General features: G+C 56.3%; 1 protein-coding gene across 1 annotated transcript; it reads left to right on the top strand.

Moving 5' to 3' along the window:
• Nucleotides 1–3,523: 3,523 nt before the first annotated feature.
• LOC116941084 (uncharacterized) lies at nt 3,524–24,787 on the top strand. Its single transcript, XM_032951702.2, has 7 exons — nt 3,524–3,780; nt 6,209–7,960; nt 10,320–10,449; nt 14,197–14,411; nt 20,052–20,260; nt 22,894–23,072; nt 23,906–24,787. The coding sequence occupies exons 2-7, from the start codon at nt 6,389–6,391 to the stop codon at nt 24,142–24,144; spliced, it is 2,544 nt and encodes an 847-aa protein (XP_032807593.2). The 5' UTR covers nt 3,524–3,780; nt 6,209–6,388; the 3' UTR covers nt 24,145–24,787.
• Nucleotides 24,788–26,258: the final 1,471 nt, after the last annotated feature.

The following is a 26,258-nucleotide window of genomic DNA, read 5'->3' as shown; positions in this document are numbered from 1 at the left end:
CACCTCCACCCCAACACCCAGCACCTCCACCCCAACACCCAGCACCTCCACCCCAACACCCAGCATTCCCCTCCAACACCCAGCACTCCCCTCCAACACCCAGCACCTCCACCCCAACACCCAGCACCTCCACCCCAACACCCAGCACCTCCACCCCAACACCCAGCATTCCCCTCCAACACCCAGCACCTCCACCCCAACACCCAGCACCTCCACCCCAACACCCAGCATTCCCCTCCAACACCCAGCACCTCCACCCCAACACCCAGCACCTCCACCCCAACACCCAGCACCTCCACCCCAACACCCAGCATTCCCCTCCAACACCCAGCACTCCCCTCCAACACCCAGCACCTCCACCCCAACACCCAGCACCTCCACCCCAACACCCAGCACCTCCACCCCAACACCCAGCATTCCCCTCCAACACCCAGCACCTCCACCCCAACACCCAGCACCTCCACCCCAACACCCAGCATTCCCCTCCAACACCCAGCACCTCCACCCCAACACCCAGCACCTCCACCCCAACACCCAGCATTCCCCTCCAACACCCAGCACTCCCCTCCAACACCCAGCACCTCCACCCCAACACCCAGCACCTCCACCCCAACACCCAGCACCTCCACCCCAACACCCAGCATTCCCCTCCAACACCCAGCACCTCCACCCCAACACCCAGCACCTCCACCCCAACACCCAGCATTCCCCTCCAACACCCAGCACCTCCACCCCAACACCCAGCACCTCCACCCCAACACCCAGCACCTCCACCCCAACACCCAGCACCTCCACCCCAACACCCAGCATTCCCCTCCAACACCCAGCACTCACCTCCAACACCCAGCACCTCCACCCCAACACCCAGCACTCCCATCCAACACCCAGCACTCCCCTCCAACACCCAGCACCTCCACCCCAACACCCAGCATTCCCCTCCAACACCCAGCACTCACCTCCAACACCCAGCACCTCCACCCCAACACCCAGCACTCCCATCCAACACCCAGCACTCCCATCCCAGCACTCCCCTCCAACACCCAGCACTCCCATCCCAGCACTCCCCTCCAACACCCAGCACTCCCCTCCAACACCCAGCACCTCCACCCCAACACCCAACACCTCCACCCCAACACCCAGCACTCACCTTCCCAGCACCCAGCACTCCCCTCCAACACCCAGCACCTCCACCCCAACACCCAGCACCTCCACCCCAACACCCATCACTCACCTTCCCAGCACCCAGCACTCCCCTCCAACACCCAGCACTCCCCTCCAACACCCAGCACTCCCACCCCAACACCCAGCACTCACCTTCCCAGCACCCAGCACTCCCACCCCAACACCCAGCACTCCATTCATCCCACAACCTACCACTCCTCTCTTAGCGCTCTCATCCCAGCACCCGGCACTCAGCACTCCCCTCCCAGCACTCCCCTCCCAACACCCAGCACTTCCCACCCCAACACCCAGCACTCCCCTCCAACACCCAGCACTCCCCTCGAACACCCAGCACTCCCCTCCAACACCCAGCACTCCCCTCCCAACACCCAGCACTCCCCTCCCAACACCCAGCACTCCCCACCCCAACACCCAGCACTCCCCTCCCAACACCCAGCCTCCCGCCACACCTCTGTTTGCGCTTCGGGAGACAGGAGGTGGATGAGGGTCGTCTGTGTGCGTATGGGCGGGGGGGGGTGTGGCGGTGAGGAGGGCGGGGGGAGGAGGGGCCATGATGAATCGGGGGAATGTGAGTCTGTTAGAGGATTCCGTGACTTACGTTGTGGGCCTCGCCTCTGTCGCCAGAGCGATTGTCACTCATCCGAATGGGGCCCGACGCAGCGAGGGGCGAGAGACGTCTGCCCCATTTGCTGAATGATGACGGTGATGACGACGATGATGTTGGTGATAGTAATGATGGTGGCGCTGATATCGATGATTGTGCTGATGGTGGTGAGGAACATTCTGGTCGTAATGTTAGTGATGATGGTGATGACGACGACGATGAAGGTGATGTTGGCGGTGCTGGTGATGGCAACGGGACTGTCTACGGTGCAGATACAGTCGCTGTCGACAGTGCTTCTATTCTAATGCTGCTGCTCTTCTGTCGATGAAGAAGATGTCGACTGCGATGGTGCCTCGCCATTATCATGACGGTGCCGGTGACGAATCTCGTCAGGGCGTCCGTGATCGACTCGACGATGGTGACTTGGAAAACTCTTACGGCCTGAAGCCGAAGCCGTTGCGAACATTCCGCACTGCGCCTTCGGTGACAGTGGTCCGTGCAAACACGCGCGCGGTCATTAAAGGCCCTCGCTTAAAGCGGTGACCTCTAGGCGCTCCCATCGCCGGCCGAGGAGGGCGAGCGTTTGGCGCCTCCATCTGAAAGGACGCACGAGTGAAGTGATAACAGCGGCGGGCTGGTGGGGGGTGCAGGGAGGTGGTGTGGGGAGGGGGGGATTTGGATTGGGTGGAGGGGGGGGGGTGCTGATTTTACGTGGATGAGCCACGTGCGGATGAATGCTTTGGGATGCCGGCTGTGTCCAGTGGCAGGGCAGGAACATCGTAACGTCGCTCAGACGTGACCGTGACCCCATTGCCTCGTTAATATCAACATGGAAGTCTCTCGCTAGAGAAAACCGCGGGCGTGGCTCGCATGAGGTGTGTTCAGTTGTTGTTGATGCTGCTGCTGTTTTTTTTATTCTCACCGACTCGGCTTTTTTTTTAAATACTCCTGTGTTCAGTGACAGGGCCAAGGTCTCCCGAAGTCCTGACGGTGCCGGCAGCGCGCAAGATCAGCTGGAATTAGCGAACGCTGGTCGTGAAGACCACCACTCGCTCACTCTCTCTCTCTCTGCAGCCGAAGTCAAGAGAAAGATCGCACGCAGCTGACGTGGGGAAAATAAAAAAAACCCTCGACACTCGGAACGCGGTTTACTCCGCGCCCTCGGCCGTGTGAACGAGCGGCTCGTTGCGTGGGCGCCCGGACAGAGACCGCGGATTCCAATCCTGGGCGGGAAATTGATAGCTTGGAGTTTTGAGTTCAAAGCGGCTTTTGGGAGTGGAGAGGAGCCGCGTGCAGGAAAATCCGGTTGTTCGTACGAAGATCGCTCAAGGCTCCGCATGCGAATCGCACGGGAGCCGCACGAGAGAGAGAGCCGGGGTAGAGCGCGAACACGGCGGGGGGGGGGGGGGGGGGTTGGGGGGGGTTGCGACCGCCCCGTCGCAACCCTCGAGTCGCACGGCACCCGCCCAGGCAGGAGGCCTCCCACCTCCCTCGCTTCAATTGCTGCGGCGCCGCGAGCCCAAACGCGCCCCCTTCCTCCCCGCACGCACGCACGCGCGCGCGCTTAGCTCGGCCCTGTGACGCGCGCGCGTCGTGCGCACACGAAGTGTGTGGGCGTGCGCCGAATGAATGGGTCGCGAGTGGGCGGTGCAGGCGCGCGGGGCGGGGAGCGATGGGGTGGGGGTGCTCCTTTATTCTGCTGGATTGCGTGTGTGAAGGGGGAGGGAGGGAGGGTAGTGGAAGGGGAGGGAGGAGGGTGGCCCAGATGCGTGACGGGACCTCCTCTGGAGGTTGTCACGCACTCCGCGCGGCGCTATTTATCGAGCCTCCTCGTGCGCGCTGCTGCTGTTGAGACGCTCCGGCCCGGCGGCGAGCACGTGGGGTTAGAGCCCCTGCCGAGTCAGAGCGTCCCGTGAAGGAGATCGGCGTGAAGGGGGAGTAAGAGATAGGGGCCTTATTATCAACATCCAGCGAGTGTGGAGTTCCACTTACAGGTGCGTGTCGATTGTCCTGAGGACGAGCGCGGGATTATAACCTGTGTGCGTATGTCTGTGTTTTTGTATGTGCGTATGTGTGTTTGTCTTTGGGGAGCGGTAGTGTAGCGGTTAGCGCGCTGCGCTTTGAACTTGGCGACCCGAGTTCGATTCCCGATCACAGCCAACACCCAGTGACGATTATCTGAACCGGTCATGGGCCTACCCTAGGTCGACTCAGCCTGAAATGAGTACCTGGTGCGGTCTGTAAACATCGCCGCTGGGGAGACAAAGGCGGCCGGGCGTGGTGTTGGCTACCCACCCTTTCGTATGCCGTGCCGGCTTTCATAGGTGCTCGCGAACAGCACTTGCCCCAACCGTCTGTTCGGGCTTTGCGAGTGATCTTTTGTCTGTGTTTGTATATAGACGCGTTTCTCTGTTTCCTTTCAAACTTTCGTATCGAGAAGCGTGATGACAGATCGCAAATAAAACATGGTTACATTATACAGATCGGAGGAATAGCTGGGGCTCGACGAGAGTCATTTGTTATGTAACGGAGTGTTGCTTATATTATTACACGATAATCGCATTTACTTTAATGAGTGATATCGAGTCTCAGAGAGAATACCAGAAATGACAGGCGTATATTTCTCAAATGTACCTCTCTCTCCGCGACTGCCACGGCAAGTGCTGTTTGCGAGCACCTATTACTGTCGATCAGGACTAAACAGAGATGTCATGTTGGACTTCTTACGCACCGTACGTAGCCGACCGTGCTAATCGGAGGTGCCGGGGAAGGACAACAAACTAAACACAAAAAGCAGTCCGAAAGAAACTCACCTCCACCCCACCCCGTGCTGATATTTACGCGCCGCAACTAAGTTGGTTCTCATTGAAGGTTGAGTCGACTTGGGGGGGGGGGGGCTCAGGATCAGATCACACTTGCCACTGATTGTTATCTGTAACCGTGAATAGGAGCAAATTTGCCGGACAATGCACGCACGCACACGCACATACACACGCACACAAAGACCCCCCGGTAGCCTTAACAGACTGTTGGGGCGAGTGCTGTTAGCAAGCACCTATGAAAACCGCCAAAGCGCACGAGGAGGTGGGTGGTCAGCACCACGCGCGGTCCGCCTTTGTCTCCCGAGTGGCGATGTTTACACACCGCACCAGGTACTCAATTGAGGCTGAGTCGACCGAGGGGAGGCCTGAGATATTCGCCAACGGGAATCGAACTCGGGTGGCCGGGTTTTATAGCGCAGCGCGCTAACCGCTGCACCACCGCTCACCCCCCCCCCCCCCCCCCCACACGCACGCACGCCAACGAGAAACAACCGAAGTTTGGTTCTGAAAAAAAAAAACCCCGACAGAGGCGAGACAGGCACGGCGCTCGCCGGCGTGCGACGCGTGAAGGCCGGCGTGAGACCGGTGCCTCCAATGACGTCTCCGGAGACTCCCGCACTCTCTCGCCCACGAGTGGAAGCTCGCGCGGTCTCCGTGCCGCGAGACGGTACCGTGCCGTGTCGCCGTGCCCACGGTGCGTTCAATGCTGCCCGCGAGAGAGAGGCACGGGCGAGTGAATTATGGGACTCGATGGAGATGAGATGGATTTTGTTGTTTGTTTGTTTGTTAACGGCAACGGTTGATGTGATACTAAAGTATAGGTTGTAGTCGTGATCATAATCATAATAATATGATGATAAAGGATGAGCATCGAGGGAAATGGTCGTAGGGTGCGTTGTACACACGAGCCGCTTCGTCTTCTTTCGCATGGCATTGGTGAAAAGCAACAATTTTTATTTTCTTCTTAATCATCGTCATAAATGAATGCAAAGATTCCTCATCCAGTCCAAGGAGGTGGTTGACGTAGTGTGGATTTCACAGACACCGCCGGGGTGTGCGTGGATGTGGCATTCGTCGGTGATGTGCTTGATGGAATGGACTTCTCCACAGTCGCAGTTGGGCGATTCTTTGATCTGCAATTTATGGAACGTGTGCGCGCATCTGCCGTTGTTGTGTTCGAGCGCGGTCCAGCCGCTGAGGTGAGCACACGGGCTGATCAGGAGCAGCGTAGCAGCTCTCGATGCGGGCGCCTGCTCGTGTGGATCCCAGTAACGAAGAGCCGAGTTGACGAACGGATCCCAGTGTCGACTGTGTGCCGGTCCTGAGGACGCCTTGGTCCAGATGCGAGTGGACAAAGGGGTGTAACGTTATTATAATCGTTCGCCTTATTATTGGTGTTATCATCATATTGTCTGCAACGACGAAGGTGACGAAACATTTTTACGAAACATTTCGAATTACAGGCTGACAGAATCACGCTCCCTAGAATAATTTCGAGTTCGACGGCCGATGTAAAACGCACGCAAAATCGCGTGGACATATTCAAGTAAAAGAGTTCAGCGTGGTGGAGTAACCGCGGCGTCCGCCTTTGTCTTCCCAGCCTCGTGTCTCCCTGCTCTACTCTGAGCCCCGTGCAGCTCCCTCGCACCCACCCCCCCCCCCCACACACGACGAGCCCCAGCTGCCAGCTCCAACGGAAGACATCGCAGGGGTGTGTCTCGGGACGAGAGGACGCGGACTCGAGGGGGACGAAGGGGGACCTGGACCCCCTTTCCCAACCATGAGCGCTGCATGCCCTGAGCTGCACCTGATGCAAAGTGCGCTCTCCTCCTCGCGTCTCATGCAGGTTCCAGAGCGCCGCGCGGCCTCATCCTCTTCATCATCATCATCCTCCTCATCATCATCGTCATCGTCCTTGTCCTATCAAGCCTGCGTGCACGCACAAGGCCAGGCTCTCGAGTTGCAGCCGTTGGACCTGAGCCCCCGTCTAGGCACCCCAGAGTTTGTCCGCTTTAACATGGAACTCGCGAACGCCGACCCGGGCTACGGGGGAAAGCCCTCCGACTCATGCGCGTTCCACCAGCACCACCAGCACCAGAATCATCATCACCAGCACCACCAGCAGCAGCAGCATGAGTACCAGAACGCGCAACAGGACGAAGAGAATACAGACCAGCGGCAGCCCGCACCCGTGAAGGCAGAGGTGCAGCCCATGATGTCCTGCCTGCTGCACGGCGCAGCGTACCCACACCCGAGTCACGAGCACCACCAGCAGCAACAGCAGCAGCAGCACCAGGAGCATCAGCAGCAGCTCAACGGAGCCGCTGGGGCGCGGGAATACTTCAAAGCGTCTCCGCCGCACACCCCGCCGGCCGCTTACACCGACATGCAACAGGAGCAGCAGCAGCATCCGCAGCTGCTGCAGAGAACATGGGATGTGGGGGCAGCCCTGGGCGCGCTGCCCTTCCCGAGAGACTACACCATCACCAGCCTCACGGAGCTCGGCGTGAAGGCGCTGCCCGCTTCCAAGTACAAATCCTTGCAGCCTCCATCCTCCTCGTCCCCTGTGCCCTACAAGTTCTACCTGCCCGGGCGGGACGCGCCGCCGAGCGCGGATGGAGGTCCCCGCTTCTCCAGCTACGTCGGCTGCTTCCACCGAGCTCCGGCGGGCGAGCCCCGTGCCGGGTTCCCCTCGGCAGAACCCCTACAGCCAGGGTTCGCGGTCCCGGGTGACCCGGACGCGCACCGCGGTCTTCAGGTCGCCTCGTCCTCCTCGCCCGGTCCCGGGTACTCGACCTTCTCCGACTCCCTCAACTCCCAGCAGCAGCAGCAGCGGCTCAGCCGGGGGTCCCCGGGCGGGGATGCGTCGCGGGCCGGGGCGAGAGCGGCTCACGCAGGGTACGCGGAGGGCACGAGCGACGTGGGCGTCGGCAGGGAGATGGCGATGTCGTTCGCGGGTGGTCCCCTGCCCGCCGTCATGTCCGGCGGCGACAACTTCGACCTCGCCATGACGAGCAGAGCGCAGCGTTCGGACTCGGGCATGGGCAGAGGTGGGGTCCACGGGGTGGGTGGGATGCCGCTCGCTCCGTCTCCCACCGACTACCCGCGGGGTCTGGGGCCACAATCACAAGCTTCGCAGCAGCAGCAGCAGCAGCACCAACATCAGCAGCAGCAGCAGCTGATGTCTCAGCGCTACGAAGACGTCGACTCGCCGGGCCGCTTCGCCGCGCGGCGCTTCCCGACGCCCACGTCTCCGCCGCCCAGCGAGGGAATGTGCGCCGTGTGCGGGGATAACGCGGCGTGCCAGCACTACGGGGTGCGCACGTGTGAGGGGTGCAAGGGCTTCTTCAAGGTGAGCGCGTGGGCGGCGGCGCAGGGGGTGGGGTGGTGGTGGTCGCGTGCAGGAAGCGCGCGCAGCACAAAGACAAAGATCCCCCCTGATAGAATTTGCTGAGGTTTTTTTTTTAGGGCAAGGGGAGCGGTTTGCGCGCTCTGCGCTACGGAGCCGGACACCCGAGTTCGATTCTCGCTCGCGGTCAACACCAGCGACGAATATCTGAACCGGTCGTGGGCCTCCCCTAGGTCGACTCGGCCTTAAATGAGTACCTTGTGCTGTGTGTAAACATTCTTACTGTGGAGACAAAGGCGGTCGGGTGTGGTGCTGGCCACTCACCCTCTCGTGTACCTTTCGATCCTTCATAGGTGCTCACTAACACACATTAAACGCATGAACGCAACACGCAAGATCACGAATACGCACATTCAAAATACAGACAAAGCTTCCCGTATAGCCTGAACAGATTGTAGGCGAAAGTGCTGTAAGCGAGCACCTATTAAGCCCGGGACGGTACACGTGGGTGTTGTGTGGCCAATATCACGCCCAACCGCCTTTGTCTCCCCAGTAGTAATATTTACACACCGAGCCAAATACTAATTTCAGGCTGAGTCAACCTAGGGGAGGCCCGGGACCGATTCAGATATTCCACGTTTATCTGAACAGCGTCTTGCGATTTTCAGGCGCATTTGGACCCTACATAAATCCAAACTGTCGTTGCATTAATCTTAGGGGACTGCTGGGTCAAGTTGTGTAAGCGGACACGAAGTAAGGCACACAAGAGCATGGTGTGGTGAGCACCACGCCCGGCCGCCTTTGTCTCTCCTGTGCTGATGACCACACACTACACAGTGGTGTACGTTCCAAGTCTAGACTTAGGAGAGAAGACCCAGGTCACTTGTGATTCGAGGCCGGGTATTGAACTCAGGAGTCTGGGGTAGTGTACAACACGCTGCCACAGACCTCGTACATTCATTTAGACAGAATGGTTTGTCCTGGTACAGAGGAGTCGCAAGAAACGTTGTTTTTCGTTTTCTCTGACATAAACATAACAATCGCATTGTTTCTCTTACAGCCTACTTAGCGAACAAGCCAGTGGCCGCTAAAGCGTAAACAATTCGATTGAATGCGATCCACAGAGGGTTAATTACACTTGCGAGTTACGTTCGCGTGTCCTCACTTGATAACTTCGAGCAAGATTTATCACAAAATCACCCCCGTACTCCCCCGAGTGTGTGCGTGTGTGTGGGATTGATGCCAGCGGTCGACCCAGCCTTAAATGAGTACCTGGAGAGACAGAGGCGGCCGGGTGAGTGGTGTTGGCCACCCACCCCCTCGCCCACAGCGCTTTCCCCAACAGTCTGAGAGATATTTGTCTTAGCTGTGTGCATTTGTTGGTGTCACAGCTGTTGGCCCGCTGCGCTACGATCCCGATAACCGGGGTTCGATTGCTAGGCACGACGCGCACCCAGAGTGGCATCTTCGAAAGCGCAATCTGAAAGTAACCCGACGTCCCGTAAACTCCGAGTACCACAGTGCGAGCAATGGGGGAGACAAAGACGTCCGCGCGCGCTTCTGACCACATCAGCCCCTCGCGTGGTCGCGTCTGTAAGTCAGCCTCACGTATACGTATATATATGCACACGGAACCAGTAAACAGCCGCGCCGAATTGTATACCGGCAGGCGAATTGCCAGGTTCATTGGTGCTGGAGATCGCTCATTGTCTCGTGTCGAGCACGAGAGGTAAAGCGACGCGAAACGAGGCGACGCTAACCGCGGCCTCCGAGAAGAAGCGGTGAACCGCCGAGGCCTGATTCATGGTGGAACTATCATTAGGGAAAACATATTAAAAGAAAAACTGTTCTTTTTTTTTCATTATGAACTTAGACTGGGCCACGTTTGTGACAAGTTTCATATTTCTATTGATTCAACAACAAGACACAAGCAGATTTGGATGTGCATGAGCAAAGGCAGCCGCAAGACGGTTTCTGGTGTCGCTTCACCGATGCACATCAACACATATCACTCATAATATCACTATCATAATTCGACGGCCGTTGTATCAATCCACTGCTGGATTAAATCATCCCCGCGCCACGAAGGCGTCCATGGGATTTGCCTGCCCATGCTTCACCACCGCTAGCCTCAGCGCGGGTTGGGGTCACGGAAGGCTGGGGGGAGGGTGGTGGAGGGGCGGACGGGCTGGACCGGTTCGAACATCAATCGCCACCGATGTATGAAGCCGTGGCCAGGAAATCGCACACATGAGAGTTGCGCTAACCATTGCGCCACCGCTCCTCCCTTGCATCAGCTTATTGCGCACCGCTCAACTCGCGTCGTTGTCCCGTGTCGTGTCCCGCGTCCCGTGTCGCGCAGCGCACGGTGCAGAAGAACGCCAAGTACGTGTGCCTCGCCAGCCGGAGCTGCCCCGTCGACAAACGGAGGCGCAACCGCTGCCAGTTCTGCCGCTTCCAGAAGTGCCTCAGCGTGGGCATGATCCGAGAAGGTGCGTGGCGCACGGTGGGGAGCGGAGGTGCCACGGGCTCTAGGCGCGTGTGTGGGGGGGGGGCACGGGGGGAGCGGGGGTGCCACGGGCTCTAGACGCGTGTATGTGTGTGTGGGGGGGGGGGGCACGCTGGGGCCACGCGAAGCACACGAACATCCCTCCGCACGGACATTTGGGGGGCACGAGCGGCTGGAGACACGAGTATTGCCTGCACGTGTTTGGGCACGCGGTAGCACAGGAGGGGGGAAGGGGGGCTTAGGACGCACGGAGTTCGCTCCTCACGTGAACGGGCGTCGTCTACGCCGCGTTAAATATCTCCAACACGGCGCCGACTCCAAGCCACACGCATTCGCACAGTGGCTGGCGGTGTTCACGCGAAAACGAAACGTCTCGTGTTCGCGGGCGGATGTAACGCGTGTTACTCACGAATGTAACGCGTGTTACTCACGGATGTAACGTGTGTTACTCACGGATGTAACGCGTGTTACTCCCGGATGTAACGCGTTTTACTCACGGATGTAACGCGTGTTACTCACGGATGTAACGCGTGTTACTCACGGATGTAACGCGTGTTACTCACGGATGTAACGCGTGTTACTCACGGATGTAACGCGTGTTACTCCCGGATGTAACGCGTGTTACTCACGGATGTAGCGCGTGTTACTCACGGATGTAACGCGTGTTACTCACGGATGTAACGCGTGTTACTCACGGATGTAACGCGTGTTACTCACGGATGTAACGCGTGTTACTCACGGATGTAGCGCGTGTTACTCACGGATGTAACGCGTGTTACTCACGGATGTAACGCGTGTTACTCACGGATGTAACGCGTGTTACTCACGGATGTAACGCGTGTTACCCACGGATGTAGCGCGTGTTACTCACGGATGTAGCGCGTGTTACTCCCGGATGTAACGCGTGATACTCCCGGATGTAACGCGTGTTACTCACGGATGTAACGCGTGTTACTCACGGATGTAACGCGTGTTACTCACGGATGTAACGCGTGTTACTCACGGATGTAACGCGTGTTACTCACGGATGTAACGCGTGTTACTCACGGATGTAGTGCGTGTTACTCACGGATGTAACGCGTGTTACTCACGGATGTAACGCGTGTTACTCACGGATGTAACGCGTGTTACTCACGGATGTAACGCGTGTTACTCACGGATGTAACGCGTGTTACTCACGTATATAAGGCGTGCGTGCCTTCAGCTGTAAGCGCCCCTAACCGGCTCGTGACAGCAGCGCGCCGCGTTCCCCTTGCGCCGTGCAGGTCCACGCGAGGCGGACGCAGCGACGCTGCCCCCCCCCACCCCCCCCCCCCGCTTCAACGGGGTTTAAGTTGAGTTCGGATAACTTTTTTTGTAAATGAACCAACGAGATCGGCCAGGTGTTGCTGGGAATATAACCGCAGCGCAAAATAATCAATGAGCTCCCTCATCGTCGTCGTTACACACCCCCTGGACTTGTGTCCTGCGAGTGACAAAGTTCGTTCGTTGCAACAACAATAACAACAATAACAACAACAATAACAACAACAATAACAACAACAATAACAACAACAACAACAAAAGAACATGCAACCAGTGGCACTATCACTCTCGCGGCCACGTCGCTGCGGCGTCACTCCTCGCCGTAACGTTCCCCTCTGCACTAATAATGAATTGTTTGCCTCGTGTCGGAGAGCGCGAGACACAAAACCTGGCTGTAGAGATTCAAGATAAGCAGCGCGCGCGCGTGCGTGCATGTGTGTATTTGTGTCAGTGTGTGTCTGTGTGTTTGTGTGTGTCTGTGTGTGTCTGTGTGTCTGTGTGTGTGTATTTGTGTCAGTGTGTGTCTGTGTGTGTTTGTGTGTGTCTGTGTGTGTCTGTCTATTTGTGCGTGTCTGTGTGTGTATTTGTGTCTGTGTGTGTCTGTGTGTGTCTGTGTGTGTATTTGTGTCTGTGTCTGTGTGTGTCTGTGTTTGTGTATTTGTGTGTCTGTGTGTATTTGTGTGTCTGTGTGCGTTTGTGTGTGTCTGTGTATTTGTGTGTGTCTGTGTGTGTATTTGTGTGTGTCTGTGTGTGTTTGCGGTAGTGTAGCGGTTAGCGCGCTGCGCTATGAACTCGGCGACCCGGGTTCGATTCTCCCTCACGGCCAACGCCAGTGACGATTGTTTGAACCGGTCCTGGGCCTCCCCTAGGTCGACTCAGCTTCAAATGAGTACCTGGTGAGGTGTGTAAACATCGCCACTGGGGAGACAAAAGCGATCGGGCGTGGTGCTGGCCACCTACCCCCTCGTGTACCGTTCCGGCCTTCATAGGTGCTCGCTAATAGCACTTGCTCCTACAGTCTGTTAAGGCTATACGGGGGATCTTTGTCTTTGTGTGGTTTTGCCAGTAGTTACCATTATGGGGAGCGGTAGTGTAGTGGTTAGTGCGCTGCGCTACGAACCGGCGACTCGAGTTCAATTCCCGATCACTGTCTGTGCGGATGCTGGGCCTCCCCTAGGTCGACTCAGTCTCAAATGAATACCTGGTGTGTAAACATCGCCATTCGGGAGACAAAGGCGGTCGGGCGTGGTGCCGGCCACCCACCTCGTCGTGTGCCGTGACGACCTTCATAGGTGCTCGCTAACAGCACTTGCCCCTGCAGTCTATTAAGGCTACACGGGGAATCTTTGTAGTAACCATCACTCGGCGCCGCGTGTTAATCGCGGTTACGCGTGGCCAATTTTCGAAAGCAAATAACAAAACTGATGCGCTGATTGCCGCTTACTTGCGAATACGGAGCGGTTAGCCCCATGTCAACAAAGTCGGCGATGTGATTCGTGAAATGTCCCTCGCATTGCTTTGTGTTTTAACGACCGACGCGTGGAGTAAAATTTCCACTTTCACAACCGCCGATCATCTCACATCGCGATTCGCTTCGTGGCTGTCACGGTTCGTCTCTCAATACGTCCACGAGTAGTCACGTGGAAGACAACATTCCCTCGGCGGGACCTTTCGGAGTTTCTCCACTCGCGTGGGTCCACCTCCCAGTTTACATTTGAAACGGAATCATCGCGCATGACGACGTCTGCGCTGAGTCGACGAGACTCGTGTCGCTTTATCGGATCTTTCCATCGTTACGGGATCGATTTGGCAATTCACTTGCATTTGTTTGTTATTCAAGATTTTTCCCACCTGTTTTCGGCGTTAAACTGACAGAATGGGCGAACACCTCCTCTTATTAATTTGTATTATTATTTGTAATTCTAATCTGCTTTCCGCCAGCACGCCGTTGTGTATCCCTACGTTCTGACGATAATCTCTGCTTAAATTTTGATTTAAAGCTTTCGTGACTGCAGTAATTCATATTCTTAGCTCTTTCGGTAAAGTCACGCTGAAGGGAAACAATAAAATAATAAAATATATATTGTTATATATATAAAATAATAAAATATATTGTTTTATATATTTTTTATTGTTTCCCTTCAACGTGACTTTACCGAAAGAGCTAAGAATATGAATCTCTGCTCACTTCAAGAAAACACGTGTTCGCTCTTACTCATTGGAACTTTTAGCGGTCCTGTTCGTTGCTGCCCGCTTTGGCGTTTTGAGGTTGTTATTTTTGTTTGGGTGGTGGTGGTGGTGGTGGCGGCGGCCCCGTGCCCAGCAACCACACCGTGATTCTGAAACAATCCATGGGGTCCGCGTGCAATGGTCGCCCGCTCGCGCTCAGGCGGAGTCTGCGTTTCTCTTCCGTGCGCGCGCGCAGTGGTTCGCACCGACAGCCTTAAGGGCAGGCGAGGCCGCCTCCCCTCCAAGCCCAAGGGCGCGGGGGCAGGGCGGGCACTCGGCAGAGTGGGCAGCCCCGGGGAAGGGCAGCAGCACGGACAGCAGCACGGCTCGGGAGGGAACGCTCTGCTGTGCGGCGTGGCGAGGGCTCACCACGACTCGTGGCCGGCAGCCGCGCACCTCGACTACTCCATGGTGAGCGGCGACAACGACGCTGGTGATGATGGTGAACTTGATGACGGTGATCTTGATGATGTCCTTAGTTATGACGTGATGGTGATGTCGGTGAGTAGATGATTGACGTAATCTGGGTGGTATGATGGTGACGACGATGGATGTGGTCAGATGACGATGTTGGTGCAAATGATGATTTATAATGATATTGATGACGTCGATGGTTAGTTGACGAAAATCATGATGAATGTGGTGGTTATGACATGATGATGGTGGTAAGATGATTGACGATAATGATGATGGTGGCTATGCCGCTGTGACGGAGTCAGCGTCAGTGGTTATATCACGATGATCCCAACAGCGATCACGTAACGAGGGTCGAGCCGAGCGAGAACGGCTATGACTCGTTCTTCTTTACTTTCTAACAACTTTTAAAACACCTCTCGTTACTTAAAGACTCGCGGCGCCTCGCTCGGAGTGCTCAGTCGCGAGCCGTTGAGTCGTTGTGTGTGTGTGTGTGTTATTTTTTGTATATATCAACCTTGGAATTCCGTTCAAGACGCCGACGCGTGGTGCTCTCCCTCTCGCGCGCGGAGCGTCATCCCGCTCGGCCTCTTCGGCCGCTGAAACCACCCCGAGTCAAAGCAGTCAGCCCGCGTATTAGTCCACCGCTACCACGACTGCGCGGTCGACTGCACGTCAAAACCATCACGCTGCTTTTGTTATTCCCTACAATCACTCCACACGTTTATTGGGGCCTTGACCTCATATCCCCAACCGCCACTAAATTCTCGGTTCCTCGTATAGTCACTCATACATCATTAAGACCGCCACGCACCCGAGGAGGTGGGTGATCCGCCACGGCTGGTAGCCTTTAACTCACCCAGTGCTGATGTTTGCACACCGCACGAAGTACTCATTTGATGGCTGAGTCCACCTAGCGGAGGCCCAGGACCCGTTTAGATATTTGTTGCGAATGTTGATTTTACAGGATTCGAACTGGGGTCTCCGGGTTCGAGATGTAGCGAGAGCTAGAACCAGCGACGCATGTTCCTGCTGCTGCGAGAACCACGCCCGACCGCCTTTGTCTCTCCAGTCAATGGCGAGTCAAGCTAGGCAGAAGGCCCAGGAAATGGTTCAAATACGGCGTGCCGAACTGATCACTCCCGTGGCCTGGAATCGAACCGAGGTCGGTGGGATCGTAACGCGCAATTCACGGACCGCTGCCCCACCGCCGCTTCACAAATACAAAGATCCCCCGTGTAGCCCTAACATACTTTTTGGGGGCAAGTGTTGTGAGCGAGCACAACCACCACCACCAGCAGCAGCACCACCACCAGCACTCGAGCGCCGCCAAACGGGTACCGGTGCATGCTCGTTCTCTCGCGCAACCTCCACCACCACCACAAATCGCGTTGCTTGTATCTCTCTACTCGCAAGATTTCGGCCGGGCAAACTCTCGACGTGACACCATCGCACCGCCCACGCGCAGCCCCGGGGTGACAGCGCACGCGGCCCCAGGCGCCCGAGACGGACGCCGCGACGCTGCCCCCCGCCTATCGAGGGTTGACATTTGGACGACGTATTTGCGATTAGAAACAAATAAAAATACGCGAGCGCCGAAGAATCTAAACGCGTCGTAGGCGAAGCAGATATCCGACACACCTCGGGCTGTCGTCGCCACGGTTATCGCCCAGTGGGGCGAGCGATGATCTCTTCGTCGGGTTCTGCCTCCCGACCTTCCCCGACAAGGCCCCGAACCGCCCAATCACCAACCCGCACCAGGACCATGTGCCGCTGGCTCCGAGGAAGAGGTTTTTAAAACGTCAATAATCACTTGAAAATAAAAAAGAAACATTTAAAGTGCCATAAATTAATGCCAATTTAGCGACGTCACTGGACTGACGTTTGAAACTATGGGCCGCAGCAAGGTCACCTGAAAGTCAAATGAACATTTTGCGTTCACTCGAAGTTTACAAACTTTTACCCCGAGCCTGAACGGAAGGGTCGGGGCGGAGGGGTGTCAGGCCGACCATGGTGGACATCTGTGAAAAAATAACTTTCATAGCTCATCGGATTCCTCCAGAATAAATACAGATCCTGACCATGCGGGGGAGGGGCGGTTGGGGGGTGGAGGCAGAGCCGGTCCCTGTATCACTCGCCGCCACTGAGCGCCGCCGTAGCCGTGGCCGGGAATTCAACTCGAGTTGACTGTGGGTGTAATCATAGCGCAGCGCTGCGCGACTAAGAGGCTTCATCGAGGTGACGTTCGCCACGATTGGCTCGGACTCTCGGGGGGGGGGGGGAGGACGAGATGGAGCTCGTGAGAGACGGACGTCGAGTGGGAGGCGACCGACGTCTGACATTTCGAAGGACTCTCGAAGGCACCGAATGTTCCGCCAGCAGCGCACAACGATAGCGCGTTCTGGGGGGGGGGGGGGGGGGGGGGCTGACGTAAGGGATCGAAACGCTCGCCGCGTATAATTGCGGAAGACAAAGGCGCTCACTCAGCTCCCGCGGACTCGATCGCGATGATAATGACCCTGACGGTAGTTACATGATGACGATGGCAATGGCGTCACTGGCGGTGACTTGGCTACGTGATGACGGTGAGGACTCAGGCGGTTGGATAATTATGGCGTTGGTGGTGGTGAATAGAGGATTCTTGTGATGATGCCTCCCCCCCCCCCGTCCGACTCTCCACCTCCTTCCTAGACAATTCTCGTTTCCCTTCTCTCCTTCACCGACCTGTTTGCTCTCGGCCCCCGTTGATATCCGCTCTCCCCAAACCCAGCAATCGTCAGCGCCGTCTCTGTAGCCAGTTTAACACGTAGGCTTTCGCGACCAATATTATTCATAATAAAGGTTTTTGGGGTTAGATCGCGTTATTTATAAATGTGTCGTAACCCTCCACCACCCGACACGGCCAATCAGCAAAAAAAAGTGTCACGTTGACAAAAGACAAATAATTCACTACTTTAGCCCACCGGTGTGTTGAAGAGTGAATCCACAACATTTACAGTTTGAGTACGACGTTTCGCTGGTAAATACATCCAGCATCATCGGGCAATTCGCCAGAATGTAGCCATCTTACATTTCTCAACAACATTCACCAGAACTGGTTTTCGGGACGTGGATGACCCCCTCGTTAAGTAAAATCTATTATTTTTGGTCTGCCATCATCCCGGGAACGAGGCGGGTAGGATGGCGATCTTGACGGAGAGTCGCAACGATTTACACCTCCTCAGCGTCATATTCGCTAACGGCACCCAATTAGTTCCGTCGAAAGCCCCGCGCTCAACATTTATCTGAATGGGAGGTCGCTCTTTCTCCTCTGCTGCTCAGAGTCTGGAACTCCCCCGCCCCTTCCTGCCCTCCGTGCTGTCGGCTCCTTGCCCCTGTGAAGGCGGCAAGATGTTCACGGCCTCTTCTGGTGTACAGAAAGTCGTGGCGTTCGGTCCCGATCCTGACGCCTGTACGTTCTCCCAGTGGTCGCGTGGATTGTGCTCCAGGTCCTCCGGTGTTTCCCTCCACATTTGGAAACACGCTTTTCGCTTACTTTGCCGCTTTAAATGTCCACACGGTGACAAGCCACTTCGTTGAGCTGCCATTTGCGGCCAGGTCGCTTCTGAAAAAAGAGCTATACAGCTCAGTGGGCTGGTAAAATGAAAAAAAAACAAATAGTTTAGTTTTCGGTTCAATATCTTCCTCTGTCCCCTCGCTCTCCGACTGATCGCCTGCATCTCGCCCTGCCGTAAACATTCCCACTGGTTCCGCGCAGCGTCTTGAAATGTGGCCGCATTTAGACCCTGACAGCAAGTCCTCACATCCGCTGCCGTTATTGTACAATCCTCGGAGCCCTCGAATTGGGCATTTGTATAGAACGCGGCGCATTCGGAGACGCGAGGCGAACCGATTCATGAATATTCTTCATATGTGGCCGCGGGCAGCCTAAGGATAGATTGGCCTAAATGAGTGAAAATAAAACAGTGGCGTGGATACAACTGTCGCGTTCCCCCTCTCCAAATAACCGCGGCGTTTCGTCTCCCTCCTTCTTTCGTCTCCTCTGTCCACCTTCGGCTTACCTTCCGAGTATTCCTGTATATATGTTGAACTTCTGTCGCACCGTACGTAGCCAACCATGCTAGTCGGAGATGCCGGGGGAAGGAAAACAGACGAAAGGCAAAAGCAGTTTTAGGGAAATTAGTTTTAATTTGAGTTTGAAATTGTGACTTCCTAAATCAACTCGAGTGGTCTCCTCGTGCAGTTTCCCGCGACTTTGCACCCATGTCTTTCGTCGAGTACCAAGCGGACCTGGGCTGGAGTCCGGAGCATTGCCCAATAGAGACACGTGCCGCTCTCAATGTGTGTGTGTGTGTATCTGAGTGTGCGTGAGTGTGTGTATGCGAGTGTTGTGGGGAGCGGTAGTGTAGCGGTTAGCGCGCTGCACTACGAACCTGGCGGCCCGAGTTCGATTCCCGCTCAGAGCCAACACCTAGGTCGAATCAGCCTCAAATGAGTACCTGGTACGCTGTGTAAACATCGCCACGAGGAAGACAAAGGCGGCCGAGCGTGGTGCTGGTCACCCACCTCCTCGTGTACCGTTGCGGCCTTCATAGGTGCTCGCTAACAGCACTTGCCCCAACAGTCTCTGAAGGCTATAGGAGAGATCTTTGTCTTGGCTTTGTATGTGAGTGTGTGCGTGTGTATGTCTGGGGAGCGGTAGTGTAGCGGTTAGCGTGCTGCGCTACGAACCCGGCGACCTGAGTTCGATTCCCGCTCACGACCAACACCAGTGACGATTATATTGTACCAGTCCTAGGGCCTCACCTAGATCGGCTCAGACTCAAATAAGTACCTGGTGCGATGTGTAAACATCGCCATTGGGGAGACAAAGGCGGCCGGGCGTGGTGTTGGCCACCCACCCCCTCGCGTGCTGAGCCGGCCTTCATAGGTGCTCACTAATATCACTTGCCCTAACAGTCTGTTAAAGTTATACGGGGGATCTTTGTTGGTGTGTGTATATATTTGTAATCATCTGTATGGTTTTTGTGCCACGAAAAAGGTCTATTGACCGAAACGTCGCAGGTTATATGCATTTCTTTTAAAGCAGTGTTGTTGACGAGTATGTTGAGTATTTTTTGTATCTGCTTAAGTATATGTGTCTGTGTGTATACATGTCGTATGTGACTCTCTTCATGTCCCTGTGTATGTCTCTGTGTGATGTGTGTGTGTCTGTGTGTATACATGTTGCATGTGACTCTGTTCATCTCCCCGTGTATGTCTGTGTGTGTGATGTGTGTGTGTCTGTGTGTATACATGTTGCATGTGACTCTGTTCATCTCCCTGTGTATGTCTGTGTGTGTGATGTGTGTGTCTGTGTGTATACATGTTGCATGTGACTCTGTTCATGTCCCTGTGTATGTCTGTGTGTGTGATGTGTGTGTGTCTGTGTGTATACATGTCGTATGTGATACTCTTCATCTCTCACGTGCACCTACGCACGCGCGTGCGTCCGTATCCGTGCGCGAGTCGGAGCGTGCCTACCGCGCGCATCGATCTGCATCGATACACCACCGGCATCTGCAAAGCCTCGTGAATGTATCTCGCGCATCCGCGTCTCGTCTGGACGCTTGTCCTCCGTTCGTGTGCCGGGAGCAGTACAGCCCCGCGGGCGAGCACGACCCCGGGGGCCCGGCCGCCGAGGCTGACCACGTGCGCGTCTTCTACGAGCTGCTCGCCACCTCGGCGGAGGCGAGCCGCGCGTGGGCCTCGCGTCTCCCGGGCATCCCGAGTCTCGCCAGACCCGACCAGGACATCCTCCTCGACGCCGCTATCCTCGAGCTCTTCGTCCTCCGCCTCGCCTACAGGTGAGCGAGGGAGGGGAGGGGGAGGGAGGGTAAACAATACTTGGAGCGTGCGGTAAGAACGCGATTATGGTTTAGGTCACGATTAGAAACGAGGATTGATTATTATTATTATTTTTTGGACTCGTTTGGAGTTTTCCTCGCTTCTTCACCGAGATGGTATGAGGCCGGCAAGGTCCCCTAGTGGGGCAGAATGACCTGCGTGACCCCCCCCCCCCCTCCTCCTCCTCCTCTCCCTGTGTGTGTGGCGGTGGAGTGGACGCGCCTTCGTCCGCTCCTGCTCTGTCGCCTCTGCCGAGTTTGCCCTCCGGATTATGCTGCCGAGTTCGTTTCGCTAATCCGAAGCTTAAACACTCGCAACCAACCTAACGCTTCAAATCGTTGCGTTTTGTTATCTCGTAAACACCGCGGCTCGCTCTTGCACCCACGATTCGAAGAATGAAGGGTGCTTCAAAATATTGGTGTAACACTTCGGAGAATTTGCAACAATACGACAGGAAATGCGCCACCGGGCTCCGGAGTCCACCTGGGGAAGATGTTGACAATGATGGCGAAGAAGTGTGAGACTCTTTGACTTTTTGAAACTGCGAACGTACATTTGTTATCACGTGACGGGGTATTATCCGCTCCTGTTCTATTAAAATCGATCGTCCCATATAAGTGTTACAGAAAATGGAAGCACCCTTCATTACTTCGACCGATGATCCGACGAGTCGCTAAGCCTTGAATTGGGGGGGGGGCGGGTGGGGGTGCGACCCGCGGCGTCGCGAGATGGCCTCGTGGGCGCGCGCGACGAGACGTCGGATGACGTCGGATGACGTCGCCCCCCGCCGGCCGAGCACGTGACTCCACAGTCCCGCGCCGTGGTGCGGCAGCCACGCAGCGGAGTCGGCGGCGAGGCCACGTGCTCATCGTGCTTGCTTGCGTTCCTTCGGCCGCGTGAGCATCGACCGCCGCGTCTCGAAGACCACCCCCCCCCACCCCGCGTCCCTCGGGATGGTCTGCATTGCTCGGGGACGTTTGGGGGCAAGTCCGTATTGGATGCCCACGTTTTAGAGGAGGCGTGACAAGAGGGGGCACGCCGAGAAAGCTCCGAAACTCGACAAGATATCGCTCACGAGGCAATTGTTATCGGCAGGAAAACACCTAGTGAAATTAAACTTTGTTTTATTTTATCAGGTAAGGACCGCTGAGTTTCATAGCTCTGTTTTCAGAAGCGAGCTGGCTATCAAAAATGATAGCTCAACGAAGTGGCTTATTACGTGGAAAAATAAAGTAGCCGCGTACTCTAAAGGCGTGACGTTGAATCCAAATGTGGAGGGGAAAAACCGGAGGACCCAGACAAAAAAATCCACGCGACCACGGGGGAGAGAGACACCGCAAACTCCAAATATAGAGGCGTCAGGGTCGGGATCGAACCCACGACTTCCCGTATACCAGGCGAGGGAGTAAACATCTCCCCACTGCGTTCTCCGTCCCACGCTTGTGTCGGCTCACAGCCTGGTCCACCAACCGCACCTCCACAGCGCTGGGGTCCGCGCGTGTCCCCGGTGCGAGGCGGCCACGTGCGATCCGTGACTGGAGGCGCAGGCCGCGCTCAGGGGCTTCTGTTTCCCCCTCCTCACGTGGCACGACTCCGGATGGATCCCCACTCAAGCGGGCATGCGGGAGACGTTCTATGCCTGTTTAGGGCCCTGAGACAATTGTTTTTTTGGGGGGGGGGGTGGGAATTCACATTCCCATGGCGGAGGCGAGTTCATCCAGGACAATCACTGCTGACCTCTTCATGGACCCCGGAAGAATGATGGGTTGAGTCGACCCCCCCCCCCCCCATAATGTTCCTCGTCGAGAAGAATTTGAAGCTGGTGACATTTTTCCAAGTTGGTGAGCTGCGCGCCCTGACCCAGAAGAGGGAAGGAATGAAGTACGTTATGACCAACAACGCTGTCAATAAATAATAATAATACATCCTAATAAATAAAAAAATGTACATTGTTTAAGGTGCATTTCGTCCAAGGATCCCAATGTGCCGTGCATGGACAGCAGAGAAATAATACAGGGCCAGCAGCGTAACCGACCAAAATATGCGAAAAATGCAATTTTGAAGAGGTGATTTTTCAGGGCAGATTTAAGTAGCTCTACAGATTCTCATTGTCTCATTGTCAGAGGCAACGCGTTTCATCGTCTTGGGGCTTCACAGAAGCTCACGGGGCCACTTGGCAGGAGCGGGACATCTGTGCACTAGCGGACAATCCCACCCGTGTAGTTGAAGGAGATGGGTTGTGATGACCGTGGTGCCGCGTTGTGGTGTGTGGTGTGTGGTGGTGGTGGTGAGCGGTAGAGTAGCGGTTAGCGCGCTGCGCTATGAACCCGGCAACCCGGGTTCGATTCCCGCTCACGGCCAACACCAGTGACGATTATCTGAACCGGTCCCGGGCCTCCCCTAGGTCGACTCAGCCTCAAATGAGTACCTGGTGCGGTGTGTAAACATCGCCGCTAGGGAGACAAAGGCGGCCGGGCGTGGTGTTGGCCACCCACCCCCTCGTGTGCCGTGCCGGCCTTTAAAGGTGCTCGCTAACAACACTTGCCCCTACAGTCTGTTAAGACTACACGGGGGATCTTTGTCTTTGGTGCAGGTCGCGACCCCGAGAGGGCCGCATGGTGTTCTGCGCGGGGCAGGTGCTGCACCCTTCCCAGTGCCTGCGCGCCTTCGGGGAGTGGATGGAGCCCATCCTGGAATTCTCCTCGTCCCTGCAGTCCCTGCAGATCGACGCCACGGCATTCGCCTGCCTCGAGATGACGGTGCTGCTCACGGGTGAGCGGTGGCCGTGCGGTCGCTTCGGCCCGGGTTGTCGGGTACGGGGGAAGATGATGATGATGTGATAATGAATGTAATGTCCAGCTTCACATTCACGTGTGCGATTGAGCCAGAGCCTAGTAAACCAAAGATCGCAGCTTCATTTCATCCGGATAGGTCTGGGTCGGCGACCCGGAAAATATGTCCCACACCCGGCACACCACATCCCGTGTTCATCTCACTATGGCTACTAATCACGTGACTGCTCCAGCCTAGACGCTACACCTGGGAAACTCACCGCGTCATTAACTCCCCGTCGTAACAGAGCACCAGACTGCGGTAACACCAATTAACGTCCTGCGACGCCAACACTTAGAAGTGACGTTCTGGTCGATTGTAACCCGAACATGTAAAGGGTTCAATGTCCATTGAAGTCTCCAGCAAGCTCTCTACGCCATAGCTTTATTTGCCCGATCCCACGAACCGACCCCTCCATCTTCACCTTCCATGCCACTGTCTGTCTTCTACCTATGGCTCGAGGACCGCTCGATCTCCCTGCTCAACCCTTCCCTTCTTCCTCGGTGGCCCTGCCCCCACGCTCCACCCCCCCCCCCCCCAACCTCTCCCCCCAATGTAACTCTTCTCTCTCATCCTCCCTGTGAACCGCGACCCTTCTCCTCTGCATACCCCGCCTCTCCCTCCCTCTCCCAATCCCTCCCGCCACCCACCACGACGCCCCCCCCCCACCGTCTCGCTCCCCCCCACGGCCCCTTCATCCCTCGCTCCTCCATCACCAACACCTCCCCCCTCATCTCCCTATGCCCCGCCTTTACCCCCCTCCCCACCCCCAGACCGGCGCGAGCTGCGGGAGCCGAAGCGCGTGGCGGAGCTGCGGCGGCGCGTGCAGCAGAGCGCGCGCGAGCACGTGGGCGCGGGGAGCCCCGTGCACGCGCGCCTCGCGGGGGCTCCCGCGGAGCTGCGCGCGCTCTGCACGCAGGGCCTGCAGAGGCTCTTCTACCTCAAGCTCGAGGAGCTCGTGCCCGCGCCGCCCGTCGTCGAGAGACTCTTCCGCGACACGCTGCCCTTTTAGACGACGCCGTGATTTGTTTTTTTGGCCCGGTCGTCAAAAACAAACAAACAAACACCCCTGCCCTTGTACAGGAGTGGGTCTCTACACCGGCGCTCCACTCGCAACAACCCTGCTCGTTGAAGGAGGGTGAGGTGAGGGTGTGACACACCCAGCGTGGCGTAGCTGTTGCTGAGTGCGCAGGCGGTGCAGCTGCGCCACAGGAGCGCAGTCGCCGGGCTACGAAGATTATTTCAGGGTATGGTCCAATTTCCATTCATTGCACTCCAGGGCCCATACCAACCGCGATACGGCCGGCACTGGATCCACGAGAGACACTCCGCCCTTTTACATGATGGGTTGCAAGGGTTGGGTTCTTCGGTAGTGCCCCCACCAGAGACACCGTGACCTTTCAGAGCGAGGCGTCCCGGGCCTCGTCGCTAGGCTCCACGCCCTGTCCTTTTGAAGAGGGCTGGATGGATGGGTTTGCTTCCGGCTGCGCCTCACATGCGACTCTCCGTCCAATTACGATGGTGATGGAGAGGCTGCTGGTCTTCGTATCGCGACACCGTGCGCTTATAGAAAGAAGTCGCCCACGCTCGCTCGCTCGCTCACTCTCCCTGCGACCACCCTGCGCTTTTTTTTTTAGATGGGGCTTTGGGGGTCCCTCGGGGAGGGGAGGGGCGAGGTGGGGGGAGGGGGCAGGTCCCAGTCCAGCCCGACTGGAGACCCCATGCCATTCTCACGTCGGCCGCCCGGCCTCATTCTCACCGCCACAACGGCCTGCTGGGGCGTGGAGAGAGGCAGGGTGCCGACGTTCCGCGTCCCCCGCCGGCCTCCTCCCTTCCTACCCCATTTATACGCCGCCCTTTCACGAGAACCGTGCCCTTGGCCTCCGCGTTGTTGGCGAAAGTGGCATTTTCGTCCGGTTTTGAGTGGAAAAAAGAAAGATGTGCCGCTGTCGTCGCCTTCACCACGAACGGAGGTGAAATCGATGGCAACGAAAGCGGCGGGGACTTCGGCGATGGGTTTATTTTTGATTTTTTTGTACGGCCGAGAATCCGGCTGCTCAACTACACCGACGGGTGCCGCGTGGTCTCGGGCAGTCAGGTCCATCAGTGATAATGACGATGATGATGACGGTGATGATGATGATGGTGGTGGTGATGTCACCTGTTTAGAACCGCACGCAGACGTACTGGTCACGCTGCTGTTCAACGCGAGCTGATGTTAACACCCCTTTCGAGTTCGTTTGCATAATGAATATAATATATTGTATACGAGTAGGATTACTATCTAAGGAATTAACGACACTTCGAGATATATAGTAATATATATACACACGTTGAGCAAGCGTTAGCCGCACGTGCTGTTACTACAGCGACGTAAATGACGTGGCGGGTTTTACTGGGGCGGAGGGGGCAGGGAATACGTGTGGTGTAGTCATGCGTGTATAATTGTACAGGTGTCACACACACAGATAAATATTTATTCTCAAAGATATAACATTCCAGTGCCTTGTTATGATGCTCAGAGTCGATTCCGAGACTGTTTTTTAGAGCCGCGATTCGCGTCTTGGCGGATTGGGGCTATTTATTTATTTATTAACCCCCCCCCACCCCCCCCCCCGCCCTGTGGGCATGGCCCCCCAAAGGGGGTTACGCCAGACGGACTATCACGGCTGTATGTTATAAAGGAACGTTTTGCTGGCTGGGTGGCTGGCTGGACGTCGCGTCCACATGGAGGGACGGACGGTCGCGAGTATAAATAAATAAATAAACAAACGGGGCCCCCCTTCCGCTGAGTGACTCACGGGCCTGCGGGCACGGATCGTGACATGATGGTTCCCACACACACACTGATGGTTCACACACACACACACTGATGGTTCACACACACACTGATGGTTCACACACACACACTGATGGCCCCACACACACACACTGATGGTCCCCGCACACACACACACACTGATGGTTCACACACACACACTGATGGTTCACACACACATTGATGGTTCACACACACACTGATGGTTCACACACACACACTGATGGTCCCCACACACACACTGATGGTTCACACACACACACACTGATGGTTCACACACACACACACTGATGGTTCACACACACACA

Source organism: Petromyzon marinus, chromosome 10 (genome assembly GCF_048934315.1).
Source record: "Petromyzon marinus isolate PM22_M1 ecotype Great Lakes invasive population chromosome 10, UKy_Petmar_22M1.pri1.0, whole genome shotgun sequence".
In the NCBI taxonomy this organism is placed as follows: Eukaryota; Metazoa; Chordata; class Hyperoartia; order Petromyzontiformes; family Petromyzontidae; genus Petromyzon; species Petromyzon marinus.
Note: the sequence above shows the minus strand (reverse complement) of the source record. Positions and strands in the feature narration are given on the sequence as shown.